The 15047-nt window shown below is 47.6% G+C and overlaps 6 protein-coding genes across 6 annotated transcripts; 2 read left to right on the top strand and 4 right to left on the bottom strand.

Moving 5' to 3' along the window:
- Window positions 1-548: 548 nt before the first annotated feature.
- VFPPC_02367 (CFEM domain-containing protein) lies at window positions 549-1798 on the bottom strand (the record flags this gene model as incomplete). Its single annotated transcript, XM_018282026.1, has 2 exons — window positions 549-1658; window positions 1721-1798. 2 exons carry the CDS (start codon window positions 1796-1798, stop codon window positions 549-551), a joined length of 1188 nt encoding a protein of 395 aa, XP_018146322.1.
- Window positions 1799-6492: 4694 nt separating this feature from the next.
- On the bottom strand, window positions 6493-7146 carry VFPPC_13256 (WSC domain-containing protein; the record flags this gene model as incomplete). Its single annotated transcript, XM_018291033.1, has 2 exons — window positions 6493-6824; window positions 6888-7146. 2 exons carry the CDS (start codon window positions 7144-7146, stop codon window positions 6493-6495), a joined length of 591 nt encoding a protein of 196 aa, XP_018146321.1.
- Window positions 7147-7971: 825 nt separating this feature from the next.
- On the top strand, window positions 7972-9795 carry VFPPC_15485 (hypothetical protein; the record flags this gene model as incomplete). Its single annotated transcript, XM_018293238.1, has 4 exons — window positions 7972-8160; window positions 8648-9181; window positions 9276-9307; window positions 9399-9795. The coding sequence occupies 4 exons, from the start codon at window positions 7972-7974 to the stop codon at window positions 9793-9795; spliced, it is 1152 nt and encodes a 383-aa protein (XP_018146320.1).
- A 401-nt stretch (window positions 9796-10196) lies between these two features.
- VFPPC_17599 (hypothetical protein) lies at window positions 10197-10712 on the bottom strand (the record flags this gene model as incomplete). The annotated part of the gene is made up of 1 exon (XM_022429294.1): window positions 10197-10712. One exon carries the CDS (start codon window positions 10710-10712, stop codon window positions 10197-10199), a length of 516 nt encoding a protein of 171 aa, XP_022285679.1.
- A 125-nt stretch (window positions 10713-10837) lies between these two features.
- VFPPC_15484 (terpene synthase metal binding domain-containing protein) lies at window positions 10838-12371 on the bottom strand (the record flags this gene model as incomplete). The annotated part of the gene is made up of 7 exons (XM_018293237.1): window positions 10838-11174; window positions 11287-11376; window positions 11437-11612; window positions 11666-11820; window positions 11895-11913; window positions 12007-12133; window positions 12196-12371. 7 exons carry the CDS (start codon window positions 12369-12371, stop codon window positions 10838-10840), a joined length of 1080 nt encoding a protein of 359 aa, XP_018146319.1.
- A 433-nt stretch (window positions 12372-12804) lies between these two features.
- On the top strand, window positions 12805-14725 carry VFPPC_13255 (calcineurin-dependent; the record flags this gene model as incomplete). The annotated part of the gene is made up of 7 exons (XM_018291032.1): window positions 12805-13066; window positions 13127-13187; window positions 13247-13508; window positions 13567-13773; window positions 13849-14163; window positions 14226-14336; window positions 14408-14725. 7 exons carry the CDS (start codon window positions 12805-12807, stop codon window positions 14723-14725), a joined length of 1536 nt encoding a protein of 511 aa, XP_018146318.1.
- Between the last annotated feature and the right edge of the window lie 322 nt (window positions 14726-15047).

The raw sequence follows: 15047 nt of genomic DNA, 5'->3' as shown, positions 1-15047 counted from the left end.
ACAGCGATGAAAAGTTAGGGGGTATAATGGAAGTTGAAACATGAAAGACATGCCAAATATCAGTGCCCAAAGGGTTCATTGGTTGACGTATCCTAGATGCAGATCACCGCTCCGAATACGAGTACGAAATGATTGGGGATTGTGATAATTCCCCCCGCAATTGCATCCGAACCCCGCGATCTTTGATTCAGATTATACCGAAAGAGCCACTCAAAGTTGGCTAATTTGCGCCACAAGCTTTAAAGAGATCAGACCTGTGTGACGACGATAATATAATTCGACTTTCACATGAAAGCCACCATGACATTCTTGTCAACGGCTTGGGAAAACTTGCTTGCACACCATTGAAGTCATTTCCAATTGGGCTAATGTTTCTTCCAGCGTTGTCAGGTAAAGAGACCATATGGTGGAAAGACACGTACCCTAATTTCACAAGCAAGTTGACCGGTGAAACATCTTCTGCAAAGCTGTTGTATTCTACAATGTACATATATGTTACTAACTTGTGTTGAGAAAGCGCCCTAGTTTCGATCCCTTGGAATCCAATATTACTTGTTCAGCTCTGCCATTCTTTTCCGTAGATGTGCCTTCTCTGCTTCAATCTCTTGTATTCGTTGAATGTACTGTCTCTCCTTCTCTAACTCGGCCTCCTTTCTTCGAAGCTCCTCTAGCTCTGATGCGTGCTGGGCCTCTGAACCTGTAGCAGCCTCGTTCGAATGGCCGCCCGTCTCTTGAATTCCTTGTGTCTCGGTGTGAGGGATCCGAGAAGACTCAGGCATAACAGCTGGAATGTTTGCCGGTAATTCTAGCGCACTCAATTGCTCTCTGGGGTGGGAGTCAATCTCCGCCGGCATAGCAGCTTCAGCCTCAACAGGCTCAAGGTTTTGTCTGCCGTTTGAATCAATCTCGTGTGCGACTTCCCCTTCAAGCTCTCCAGGACCCCGTTCCACAGGACCAATCTCCACTGGATTACCCTTCTCTTCTTTGGTCGCACCGAAAGTTTTGTCGTCTGTAATCGGAGGGACTATCGTCGAAGCACCAGCGAGCTCATTATGCCCGGGTACAATCTGCCCAAATCCCTTTTCTTCCTCCATCAGTAAGTTTGAGCCTCCTTGGGCTGTTTTTGGGGCCTGCCGTCTCCGTCTGTAGAGCAAAAATGCTCCCAATAGTAGCCCAATAACTGCCAAAATACCAACTACAATTCCCGCTATGGCGCCCGTTGACAAGCCTGAGCCCCCGGATGCTGGTGTTGGAGTCGGAGAGGGGGTATTTGTCTCGGTATTCGGGCTTGAGGTTTGTGAAGATGTCGCATCGGACGTAGACGGAGAGGGTGATGTTGTCTGAACGACGGCGGCTTGCGAGGATGAACTGGAACTGGAACTCGAGCTCGTCGCTGGCGCTTGAGAGCTACTCGATGATTGAATCGTGGTACTGGAAGCGATACTAGAGGAACTTGCAGAGGCAGGAGAGCCAACAACTCCAGCACATGTGCTGTTGAATGAGGCTTCCGCTTTGACGAGATCACTTGCGCTGCAGCTGCTAATCAAGCATGGTGTAAGTGCTGCTTTTAATTTGACAAGCCCATCGCCTGAGCAAAAACAGGCGAGGTCGGCGCTGGAGCAGCCAGTTTTCGCAATCGCGCTCACAATACATGTGCCCTGGAATGTTACAAGAGTTAGACGAACCAGGTTGATTCAAATCATAGTGAAGATAAACATACCGCACATGAGGGAAGACTGATGTCCTGGCCGACGGCGAGGCCTGCTATAGGAAGCAAGAATATGTAGAATAACTTCATGATGTCGAATAGGCTGGAAAGCTGGTTCGAATTTTTTGTGATGATTGCGAACACGGGGTTTCAGACGACCGTCAAATCTTTCAACTCCGCGTTTCTTCTGTGATTTTCTTTTCTGCAGTAGATGAAGGAGAAAACATTCTTGAAAGACTTTCAATAAATTGTCTGAATTGAATTGAGATCGTCAGGAGGCATTCTGGACCAGATGCGGCTTGCTGTGGCGTGTGATAGAGGCAATATTCAGAACTGGTGGTTTATTCTCATTGGCTGGAGACTTGAGCTGAAGTGTCTTGAACTGGAAAACCGGCACAAAACCGCTTAGCAACTCGCCACTAGCTCAGCACCAAGCCGATGTAGTTATTGAGTGCGGTATCATAACTAGCCCAGCTGATCAATTAGTGCCCAATAATGCAGATTACTTGATCTCCAAGGCAGGATCGAAATTTGTTCATGAGAGAGCCTGGACTGCATCGTTGGCAACTGGCCAGTTTAGTGTCGTTTTGTTGGGCAATTCAACTAGTAGGTTATCTGCCTTAGCAACACGGAACGCTTCACTGATGCAGAGAGAAGGGCTAATTGCACCTGTTGACACTACTTAATCTGATGGCTAACAGGGTGGCTCCATTAACCGTTTGGAATCTTTCCACAAACAGACTCAATGTGCGATGCAGACAATTTGCAGCGGAGACTTACTAGCTTTAGCCGCTCACACAAAAACCCTAAAGTCCATTTATCCCAGTACAAAGAAATATGAGGCAGAGAGGTTGCTTTTATTAAGAGGTTTATGAGCTTTTCCAGAATTTTGACCCGCCTCTATCTAGCCGAAGGCGACTCCCTGTGCACATCATATTGAAGATAGGGCACTTTGGCGCCGCACTTAATTGTAAATCACTTCTAGATACTCGATCCTACTTCTATCAATCATCAGCGTAAGTGCTTCTAATTTCGAGGGTTGGCCACCCAATTGTCTACCCCGTCACAGTTAACCGGTCAATGCAATTGATTTAAAATTGTAGTAGATTGCTCAACGGAATATACACATATCGCTGCAAGTCGGGTGTATCCACACAAGCTTCTTCATGCATGGAATGTTCGTCAGCCATGGAACTCCGCCATTGCGCCGCATTTCGGCATAAACCGTGCCAAGCTTTATGGCGTTTGGACATCAACAAAGTTAAAATGTTCGCCATTGCCACCAGTCTCCATCAGGGTCAATCGATTTGATGTCTCTGTGGGCCCACCTGGTAGTGTTTGAGAATAGTGCGTTGTTGAGCACATGTCCAGACAAAATTGGGCAAAACCAGACACTTAGATGATGCGCAAAAACGAAATGTCTTCTTGATTGACACTGCCCCTGAATAGTGCGATCCAATGAGCTTCCGAAGTGGGAATGATGACCTCGGGGGGTCATATCACTGCGCCTCGGGCATTGCTACTCTGCATGGCGAAGCTCGGCGCGATTATCAACTCGGTCATTATCCGATGCAAGGCTGAGTCTCAGTGCCAAGGAAAAATTTCAGCATAGCAATAAGGAACACGAGAATTGGCGAGTACCTAATGCCAGCCAGCTTTATTGCCTGGGGAGTGTTGCCTCGACTCCTGTCGTCGTTGTTGATGCTATTTGACCGAGGCTCTATTATAATATGTTGCCCATCAGGTTCTATCATAGCTGACTAGACAGTTTTACACCTCATACTGTTGGTGTTTTCGACGCCTATGTTGAGCCATTTGGAACAGTCTGTAGGCCCCGTAAAGTTGAGTTGAAATCCATAACGAGAATATTATCGGAGTGACGATTCGCCATGTAATGCCCCAGAGAGACCACGATCGGCTGAGGAGGTAGATGGTGACTACTGTTTCGGTCGTAGCTCCTACCAGCACCCAAACACAGCAACAGTATGTCATGCGCGCCAATAGTAGGTTTTCATCGTTTCGAATTCGCCATAGTATCATCGCCGTGTAGACAGGTAGTTCCACGACGACGTCAAAGGCACCTACTCTCACCCATTAGTCAAATATTCCAAGAACTATAAAGGCACGATGGAAAATTCCCTACCCCATACCATGCACATGTAAAACTCCATAGTTGCTTCCGGGTGCTCCTTCAAGTTTGCGAACAGCACTATTGCCGTCTGTGTGATGATCAAGAGGCCAATGTGGTGCGCTATGTTGATGATACTTGCGAATTTCGTGCGGAAGCAAAGCTCAAACAAATAATAAGCGCTGTAAATATGAGCAATAACAAATAAAAGGTCACCAATGGTGATGCGAATACGGCCTTGTCTTGAAGGCAAGGTGGCAGAGAGGTCTGCCCTTCCGACTAGGAAGTCAAGCACTGGATATGCCCCGACAAACAATAGCCCAAGCCTGATAATTGTTCCAAGATGGAAGTAAGTGAATGAGCGTCGACGCCTCTCATTTTGTCCGTGTTGGAGATCGGACCAGATGCGGCCATAGAATGCCCGAAACAACCAGCGTTCTAACGCATTAGATATGAGGACAATGATAATGATACTAGAGCAGAGAATTAAGGCTCCGTGTGATAGAAAATTCGAAAGAGGTTGGTTTACAAGGTTTATAATTTTGGGTTCTGCCATGTTGGAAGGGCGTAGAGGTATTCCGCTCTTCGCAATTCTCGTGTCCAAAATCTGACGATGAATCAAGATTTACCCTGAGACTTGCAGATTGGAAAGGTAATTTAAAGGTAGATATTCAAGAACTAAAGAAATATGTGCACGGTGTAATATTCGATGAAACCGTACGTCAGTCAGGGGTTTTCTCGGCGGCTTATAAGCCTCTTCAACTCAGCCTTGCTGTAACTGACTAGCACTCGTCTTCGCCCCAAGGTACACGCTAGCAAGCCATCATCTACTACTATGCGTGAGTTAATATGGATCAATCGTTCTTTATATGCTAGATTTTCTACAGGGTCCAATCCACTATCTCGGTGCTTGTCCGTCATGGCATCTCATCCTAATATTGTTCCTGTGTTGCCTCTGAGGCTCTGACCAACAACGCAACTACAAGTTGCACCAATACGCCGTGTTTAGTGGTACCGAGGATTATTTGTCAGTGTCAGGAGTTTTTAACACCTGGAACAAGGTTATCAGACCAGAAGATCTGCAGTCCACCTGGTTCCTACAATATGTGACTATCAACATCCGGTCATGGCAACTACTGTCCTCGAGCCCTATGCGCGCGTGCAAATTTGTAGTCGGATGCCAATATTCGCGGCGGAACAATGCTACTTGTGCTAAAACCCGCCCTTCACAGTAGCATGTTTCGGTTTGCGAATCTTAAGTATCTATGCTCATTCTCGTCCGGATGAGGGGATATCGTGCTTCCGTTACACAGGTGATAGGGACGCACAGGTCAGCTCGTGATCAACGCGGTCAAGTCCACCACTTGAAGTTTGCATTATTTGTGTTCTCTACTCTTATTGGTGTTAAATACCCCCAAATCTTGGCAAAATGTGACTCCGAGAGTACTTCTCCTGCAGCCACCGTCAGAAGAGGCTATGCTGCAAAGCACTGCCCTTCTCCCCGCCGCGTGAGATCCGTTGATAAATCCCACTCTCTTCGTCTTCCCACCTCTTGGATCGCCATAAATTGTCGTTTCGTTCTTCAATAATCATACATTATACAGGATTTCCCCGGCACAGTTCGCTAACGGATCACATGTCGCACCCAAACAATCAGCAGGGAGGGTAGGTATCCCCAAGCACCCATCTGTAGATCTGGACCACGCGTTGATAACTTTTCCTTGATAGCTACTACCCCCCTCCGCAGGGTGGATATGCTCCCGGCGGCCAAGGTTATCCGCCTCCTCAACCCGTATGTGGCTCTAAGCTGCCCGCGAGTAGTCACTACCTACTGACATACCTCTGGCAGATGCAATATAACCAGCAGCCGGCCCCGCCACAGGAAAAGAAACATAGCCATGGTTGTCTCTACGGCTGGTAAGATCAATGGAATGCTACTAGCGATGATGATTCGAGGCTGACCCTTTTTGGTTGCTAGCATCGCCACCCTCTGCTGCTGCTGGCTGTGCGGCGAAACTTGCGAGTGCTGTCTCGGATGTCTTGATTGTTGCTGATGGATTGTGTGTCTGAAATTGGCACGTATTACCACTTGGTATGGACGGAACAAGTTTTTTTTCCGTGGCAAGAGCGGAGTTATTAGCAGTATGGTTTTCTCCGATTACCATTTTATACATTCCCTCTCTGGGTTCCTACAAATAGCCATTTCTCATCAATTGATCTTTTCGTACATGCTAGCGGGTCTAATAGGGCATGCTATTGCACTGCTACGCTATATACCTTCTCTGCGTTTGCTTTCTTCCTTGCTTCTTTAGCTCTAGATGGACAATTGAACGGTAACCCCATATTGAACCGATAGTGTCCCAGCCTCTCGCACCCAGTAGACGTCTGCGACTGACACAGAAATGCATGTCATATGGTCTTTTTTGGTTGATTTCAAGCTGCCTGGTTGAATTTCCAATGCGAGATATACATCTGCCTCGAATCTCCACCACCACAAGACTGCTTTGTGTCCCCAGAGCAAGGGTGATTGCACGAGTAATCAACATCCCTAGAAAACTTGCCCATATCTTGTGCCGCATCGGTGCAGTCTGGTAGATTCGATTAGTCGCGTATTCTTCCATTGTACCATTATCATGACCTTTCATTGCCGTATTTGTTATGTTGGGGGATGAAACTCACAGCAGTTGTCGTCCTTGTCGAGACTGATTCCATACCTGCCATGCTCAACACAGAAGTTGGCGCAAGTGTTAACCGTCATGTTTGTCGCGTCATTGTACTTGGGACCATTGTACTTTGACTGGTCCAGCTCGTAACACTTATCAAAGTTCAACCCGTCCATATAAATAGGTGTCGAGAGGAACTGGCCATCGCCATACAGACTAACAGCCTTGTCGCCGCCACAGGTAGCCGACGCATCGCCAGAGCACTTAGTGTCGCAAATTCTGTTTAGACCAAGTTTCGCACCAGGTGCTAGATGAAATCCACAGACTGCGTCGGAACTTGATTAGATATGCAGGAGCAATTGGACGACAGATATCCGGAAATACTTACAGCACGCTGAGTTATCTAACGCGAACATGGGGTAGTTGTAGTTGAAACCTCCTGCAGGACCACCATTTGCGAACTGACATGCACTTGCGCACCTTTCTGGAGAGGCTGGTATGCGTTGGAAGTTTATGGCATTGAATGCCAATGGACGCGAGATGCCTGTAGATGGTGCTAAAAGACATCCTAGATAAGTAACGTTTCCTGCCGCAAACACCAATGTAGGTGCCAGGCCGAGTAGTAACAATTGGAATGTGATGATCATAGTGTATTTTTGTGTGATGTGTTGGATACTTTGTCGGATAGAGACGGAAACTAATGCGTAACCTGATCTTCGCTATTCTCAGATGCTGCTTTACAATAAGAGGATGGTACCGAGTTTCCTCTTTATATATCTCTTACATTTAGCAACAAAGCACATACGTTGTCTCCATGCCTGCAACCTAGTTTATACCAAGATTTTGCACTGCTATTGAGACATTTACTCCAAATAAATCCAGCTGCATTGAAGGCAAGCAATATAGGGTCGGGTAGCATTGCATAGAACTTTTGAACCAAATTTTGTTGGTAGCCAGTATGCCAATCAACAGCCAAGCCTGCTACGTCAAAGTGCATATATAAACAAGAACGCTGGGGCGCCAGATGGGTAACCGGTGCGGAGCAGGGTGGTATGGAAGGTTTCAAGCATACGTTTAGATACAAGGTGAAGATTTCACTTGAGATTGGCCTCCAATAGCCGCTTCATTCTTGCCACCATTTCGACTAGTATTGCAGGTATGATGGTTATGTAAAGCCATGCCAGTAGAGTAGAGTTTTAACTGTTGACTATCATGGCAAAATATTGACTCCCCCCTTCTGTTGACGAGTCATGGAAGTGGAGAGACTTCTGCAGTCAAGTTGATAACTACTCGCATGCAGGCCCGAGCCGTCTTGGCGGGATCCAAGCTCAGGACCGTAACAAGGGAATTATTGGAATTTTCCCGTCAGCAGTTGAGTCGTTGGTTGAAGTTAACCAACATAGGGTGGGATTCTGGACCATTTTATGCTTTGTTCCAGTGACATTCTAATTTCCCGTCTCGCTTCAACCAGGATGGCTGGTCGTCGTCTGCCCATCGAGTTTAATGTTCGGTTAGAAATAACTCTTGATCCGTCGTCCCAGACGGTTCGGCTCGGCTCGTACCCTCACCCCTGGTCTGGACACTCGGCAAATGTGCAGATTGTTCGTTGTTGGTTACAATTCCAAATTTCAGGCTTCTGTCGCAGTTCTCAGAGTGGCTTGGTAAGTCGGCATTCTGATGCCAAATTCGCCAGTGTTAGTAAACGAGTTGAACTTGCTCAAACGCTAGGAAATGAATGTAGGCTATGGCATGATCTGACACAATCCGACGCTTGGGAGCTGCCGTTACATTAAGAGCTAGGACTGGGTCTCACTGCAGAACAGCACACTGTTCACTTTGGACAAACCTTGAGTATATTGTAGCTCCGACAGATATCTCTTAAGTAGACACATTAGCTGCTTGCAGATCGCGACGCGCTGCCTGTAGGAGTAAACTGGGCTTTAAACTTCGTTAAGCGCTACGAAGAGCTAAAGACGCGTTTTACACGTAGATATAACTATTAAAGAGCACTATGCGAAGATCTAAACGTGATTTGGGACTGGTTTTAGCTTGTACGCGATACCATTGCAAAATACAGTATCTAGGATAAAGATATATATAACTTTAACGAGACTGGCTTTATAATGGGCATGATCTTAACCACTATAGTTCATCCTGTTCGCGACGGATGCCAAGTCCACCGAGAATACACGCCAGCCCTACAACATCACCGAGATTCAGTATGACGAAAGGAACTTCAAAGCCTCCCTGACAGCCAAGAAGACAGATTTTAAGGATGCAGTCCGTGCTGGCAGCCTCCACATCGAGAAAGGGGCCGTAAAATCGAAGCTGCAGAGCCGCGCAGCCGGCCTGGAATCCCGCGCGAGCTGGGAGACGTCGATATCCCTCGACCGAGACGTGGTAGGCAATATCTTCAAAGAGGACAGGGGGGCACTTGACTGCACCAAATGCGGTAGCGTCGGCCAGATAGGCATGGCCTTGCACGCGGATTGGAATTTGTGGTATGACCCTTTTCCCTCAGAGGCCTATTTAGAGTTCTGGGCCGACAATCTGGGGTCCAAGATGGATCTCGCTTTAAGTGGCAAGGCGGGCGCCAAGTTTGGCAGTCAGATAGAATTATGGAACCACGTTATCGCTGGCATCGGAATCCCGCATGTCGCGGAGCTTGACCTTGGGCACATCGTTCGGCGTCGGCTACGACGTCGGCCTTGAGGCCACGGGCACCGTCACCTGGGGTGCTAATTCTCGGAACACTAAACGGATGTACTATAAAAAGTGCTTTTGGGGTTGCGACGATGCCAAGGACGGGTAAGTTAGCACGTGCTTCTCATCACTCATCCCCGAACCAAGGGTCAATGTTGTAATGTGATATCAGGGCTAACACCGCATTTCCTCACAGCTGGGATGTGCAAGCCTTAAGATTCCCCGCCAGAATGAGCGGCGAAGTGAGCGCCACGGCCGAGGTGTACGCATACACTTCACTACAGGCTGAAGCAAGCTTCCTCTGGTGGCATGAACAGGTAGGCCTGGCGGCCAAGGCTCCTCAAATAAAGGGCAAGTTTACAGGCATGTTTGGCGACAACGTGTGTGACAACCCGCAGTACCACTTTGGGCTACAGGCCGAGCTATCAGTTGGTTTGGACTTGTACGGATACGCGGGTAACGATGCTATTAATAGCAAACACTGGGACATCTTCAACTCGGACGTCAAGATATTCTGTCAACGAGAGAAGGTTCAATATTACTTGCTTTTTCCAACCTTCCTTCCAAAGGGCCTTTCTTTCCAACGGAAATAAGGTTTAATATTTAATGCTTTTGTTAAACCTTCCTTCCTTTAGCTTTCCCTTCTAATGTCAGAAAAATCCCTTAAATTAGTCTATAAAAGAAGGTTATTTTCCCCTTCTTTCTATTAGTCAGTCAGACAGTCAGAGCAGATAGTCAGAAAAGTAATTCAATTCAAACAGTTATTTCCTTTAATCCCTCAATTCCATAGCTATTTCTTGCGATAATTATCCTCCCAGCTGGCAAGGCCTAGCGATTCGTTTTGAAACGGTTGAATCACGTTTAGTTCTTTGTAAGGGACTCCAAAGTATACTGTGTCAACATAGGTTCGTACATTTTTACTCCTATCCTGTCGCCATGAGATACTAGCGTCATATTTTTGTCCAACTGCTAACTGTCCACGAAGAAGTCAATGTTATGCCAAGTAAGGCGGCCATACACGGCCCACCACACCAGGCAGATAAGTCGCACGCTTTTTGGATGAGCGCGCCATGTAGCTTTGGGTCTTACTACCGTTGATTGGCAGATGTTTCTGTAAAGTAGTTGGGGCTTTTTGCGGCTCATTGCGCTGGGCATCAAGATTTGTACCAACGACCCCCAGACTACACGGGCAGAAGACTGGACGTATTCTCTCCAATATATATTCGGCGAATATTTCTTGTCTGTCTATGGTGAGGGTAGGCCGAATGCAGTTCGCCGGCTGGTCAAAGAAATCAAGGAAGCCTTGCTGGGCGACAAAATCCAGTATCTCATCATCGGTGCGTGAGAATGCACGAACCAGTGTAAAAGGCAGCAATTGAGCATTACTTTTCAGATAACGTCGGGCGTGGGCGTATTGTGAACCCCTCTTCCTAGACATTGCCTTGGTACAGACTATGTCCCTTTTCGATAAGCCAGAGCATAAGACGAAGGTTTGAAATCGAATGTTCATGACAATGCAATAGCAAGGCTGGTGCGTTCAGAATTCGGTGACAAATTGAGCTTTCTAGATGTGAATGAAACGATGAATTCAGGAGAGGCATGCCGAGTTCATTTGCAGGTGAAAGTTTGACATGTCTACTCCAGATCCAACAAATCCAGGAGCCGGGTTTCATGTAACCGGTATCCCTCGGTAGGTCCCAGATACCGCGCTGTCTGAAAGCTCCAGAGTAAATCACCCAGAGGAAAACTATGACATGCCTGGATGTACTTCAATACTTCCCGATCAACCCGTTCGCCCCACACAGGCATGTTTGCAAGTGCAACATACCACCGACGATAGCACTCGCTTTGGAGCTCTCCAGCCCTGTCCATCGCTTTCTGGATTGACAAGCCATTCTTGTTCAATACGCTGATGATGTTGTGTTCAATACCAGACTTGACGTCCTTCTTGTAGGAGACAATATCGTTGTGACTACAGGTCACCTCAAACGTCGTTAGCACAGATTACGGGTTAAAAAAAAGAAAGAACTATCAAGAAGGGAAGGAAATTTCTGAGAGCATGAAATCGAACGGTTACGACGCACATCCAGGCGAGATCGCAGCTAACTGCTATGCATTCTTGGACAGACGGATGCTCAAAAGCCATCTGCGGCAGGTTGATATCATGGGCGTATCTACAGATCTGTGGTCAGCGCCCCAGGTGATATATTTTCAAGGTGGAGTTCAATGCCCACGCGATCAAGCTTATGCACGGATATCCGCCGACCGTCCGTCTACGCATCTTTATATAGTCGTCCTCGGTTTGGATGTGCCTGTTACTGTTACGCGTCGCCTCGACCTGGTGCAAGAGGCCATCCAAATATCGCCGATGCGTCACTTTGAATTGCAATTGCATGTCTGAAGACACCCGCTGCAGCGTGTCAGCAATACTTTTTCGTGTCCCATCGGCATTAAAGTGATTACCTTCTTAACACGGTCCCAAATGGTGTGAAACAGGTATCGCAAGGGGTACAGGTCCCTGTCTGGAAACTTTTTGCCATCATCCAGCACGGCGAGTGTCTGATTGATTTCTTCTTGTGCGGCTCTTGGATCTCGGTCGAGGCGGCCCTCATCAAAGGCTAGTAGACGTGGCAAGACGGTTAGCAATCCGCCGCAACATGACAAGGATAAAAAGAATAGGGTTCTTTATCACCATCATCAAAGTAAAAGATCTAAGACAAAAGGCTCAAGTCAGTCTTAGTACATATGTGATATCGCAGACTGACAGGAAACAAGTATGTTTGGGCGCGACTTCATGTACATACCCAGTTCAACCAGTCAACCATGGTCCTGAGTGCTTCTGCATCCGCATGGGGTGCCATGGCAGAAGCACAGAAACAAAAGTCACTCTTTCGATTTTTGTCTGCCTCGCGTTTCCCCATCTTCAGGAATCTAGTGTCAAAGACCTTTCAGTGAGTGTCCATGTTTGCCCAGCTGCAAAGTATTACACGTACTCGGCAATCCAGGCATCAGCAGCGGCTTTGACCTTGAAATGATACGGGTTCACGACCGGCTCGGCAGACATTATTGAGCCAAACATGTCCGGAATACGCACCACGGTCGGATGGCCATTGGTGACAGTGGTCGAATTTCCATTTGTGCGGTTTGAAGCTGTAATTATAGAAGACATGATAGCTGATACGCCGGTTCGTAGGAATAATGCGTAAACTGGCTTACGTGATTGCCATTGGTGCATGCGCTCACAGCGTACTGACGTTGAACATGGCAACGCTTTATAGATTGAAGGTGTAAGCCAAAATCACAAGTATTTTCTCAGTACATAACGTTGGTGTCCGGGTAGAATAAATCGGAAACTTGCCTCTTTGGGACTGCCCGACCTCTACGAATCGCCACGAGTAGTCATGCCCCGAAACTTTGCCTCAGTGCATCGACATGCTATTGATTCGGAACAGTTCCGTTTTTGGAGGCATCTTGATAGCCCGAGATAAGGTTCCGGAAGGTCCTTGTTCCATCATTTTTTTATCATTTTAAAAGATGAGACACTCCCCTTCATTAAAGAACGGGGCACGACTCAATAAACGCAAATTCAACCGCGCGAAGTCATGTCGACTCTTGATTTTACTTCAGTGCATGGCTGGCTGGCCACATCTAATCGGTGGAGCATTATTCAGGTCTCCATCCTGGCTATAGCATGTTTTGCAGCCTACTGGTTCTGCCTCGTGTTCTATCGTCTCTTTCTACATCCGCTTCGGGATGTGCCAGGACCCAAGGTGGCGGCGGCAACTAGTTGGTATGAGTTCTATCAAGATGTAGTCCTGGACGGGCACTACATCAAAGATTATCCTCGACTACATGAGCAATACGGTATGGCCCTTCTTGTGTCTCCGAAATTAGACATATTCTAACGATTGAGCGAACGAGTAGGCCCTATTGTGCGCATGAGCCCGACCAGAGTCCACATCAACGACTCGAAATTCTACCATAAGTGAGTGCATTGAGTCACCAGGCCATTGGTGATGGTCCACGCTGACACGCCTCGATCAGGGTATATTCTACCAGAACCATGTATCTCAAGGAGCCTGCCATGTTCAAGTTCGCCGGCGACCTCGACGCGCTACCATTTATCATGGATCCTGCGGCGCACAAGATACGCCGTGGCATTGTGAGCCCCATGTTCACTCCCCGCGCTGTGCAAGAGTTTTCGCCAGCCGCTCTTCAAATCGTCAAAGCTGCCTTGGAAAAGGTGGGAATAGCACATGAATCAGGACTCCCCGTCAGCCTGAGGAAGCTAGAAACGAACTTTGCGGTACAGTGATGCAGAGCCCTATCCTTGGCCCGTCCTGAATTCCTAATAGACTTCATAGATGGATATAATCATGAAGTTATGTTTTGGCAGGGATATGAACTGCACCAAAGGAACAAAAGAAACTGCCACCCTCGTCGAGTCGATGATAACTCTATCCCGTAGCTTCAGCCTCATCAAGCATTTCCCCATCCTTGGCACTACCCTGCAATCGTTCCCCAACGCGATCCTAGGGCGCATCATCCCAGGCTTCGTCGAATTTCGCGAGGTAAGTTGGTTATGGGAGTATAGTTTGGTTCCTGGTCTAGTTATTATGGCATGACTAACAGCGCAAATGCCGTAGCAATGTGCCAAATGGGTCACTGAGGTCCGTGAGAGACATCAAAATGGCATCTATAGCGATGAGACTGGTCGGCAGACTGTTTTTGACGTTATACTGGAGGCCGAGCCCCAGCGCATAACCAAAGGGTTGGTGGACGAGGCATTCTCCCTTGTCATCGGCGGTACCGAGACCACCGTGACGACTATTACATTCGGTGTATGGTGCATCTTGAAGAACCCTGCTGTCCACAAGAAGCTGCTGGATGAACTCAGCATGGTGGAGACGAATAATGATGGGTTGATGGAATACCGTAACCTGGTCAACTTGCCCTATCTGGTTAGTTAAAGCCCAGATGTGCTAGCTCATGAAGTCAGGTCCTAACCGACGCCGTGTTTTAGACGGCTATTATACACGAGACTCTCCGCATATCATCCCCAGCTCCCGGTATTCTCACACGTCTTGTGCCAGATGGAGGGACCACATACGGCGGGTACTTTCTGCCAGAGGGGGTAAGTTATTCATGTTGCCCGGCCAACACTTGGATTCGGGAAGGGTAGCTGCTAAGATCATTTTGAATTAGACATCTGTCTCGACGGCACAACGTATGATACACTACAACCCTGAACTCTTCCCTGAACCTGAAGCCTTCATCCCGGAAAGATGGCTAGGGGAAGATGCACAGGCCTCCAAGGCGAATCTTATCCCTTTCGGCAAGGGCCCTCGAATGTGTGTGGGTATGAATCTCTCTTACATGGAGGCGTATATCTTCCTTGGCAACCTTTTCCGTCGCTTCGAAATCAGCTTGCATAATGCAGAACAGACCTCGCTCCGTTGGAAAGATTATATCGCTCTCCATTTGGAAGATGATGTCATGATCAAAGTCAAAAGCCTTAGGTGAGCTTGTTGGACGGGCCTCATGGCCCAATTTTGGAACCCATTGATTCCGATCGAAGTGGGCGCTCGGGATTGACTTATCTCAAGACTAAGCTTTGAGTCTTCTGTTTGCTTACGTTTGCGCCCTTTATTTTCCTCCGTTGAACAGGAGAAGATGCCCTTGCGTTATTTTGCCAGCTCCTTTAACTTGTTAGTGTAGGTTAGCGTAATTGATGTCGGCCCCAACTTTAGCAGTCAATCCGAGACCTCTGCAGCGGGAAATAGCGTTTGGTTACTTATCGACGCTAACCGTGCGGATTAAAAACACTTGGACAAATAGATAGTTC

The sequence above is a fragment of the Pochonia chlamydosporia genome, chromosome 2 (assembly GCF_001653235.2).
Source record: "Pochonia chlamydosporia 170 chromosome 2, whole genome shotgun sequence".
NCBI lineage: Eukaryota > Fungi > Ascomycota > Sordariomycetes > Hypocreales > Clavicipitaceae > Pochonia > Pochonia chlamydosporia.
Note: the sequence above shows the minus strand (reverse complement) of the source record. Positions and strands in the feature narration are given on the sequence as shown.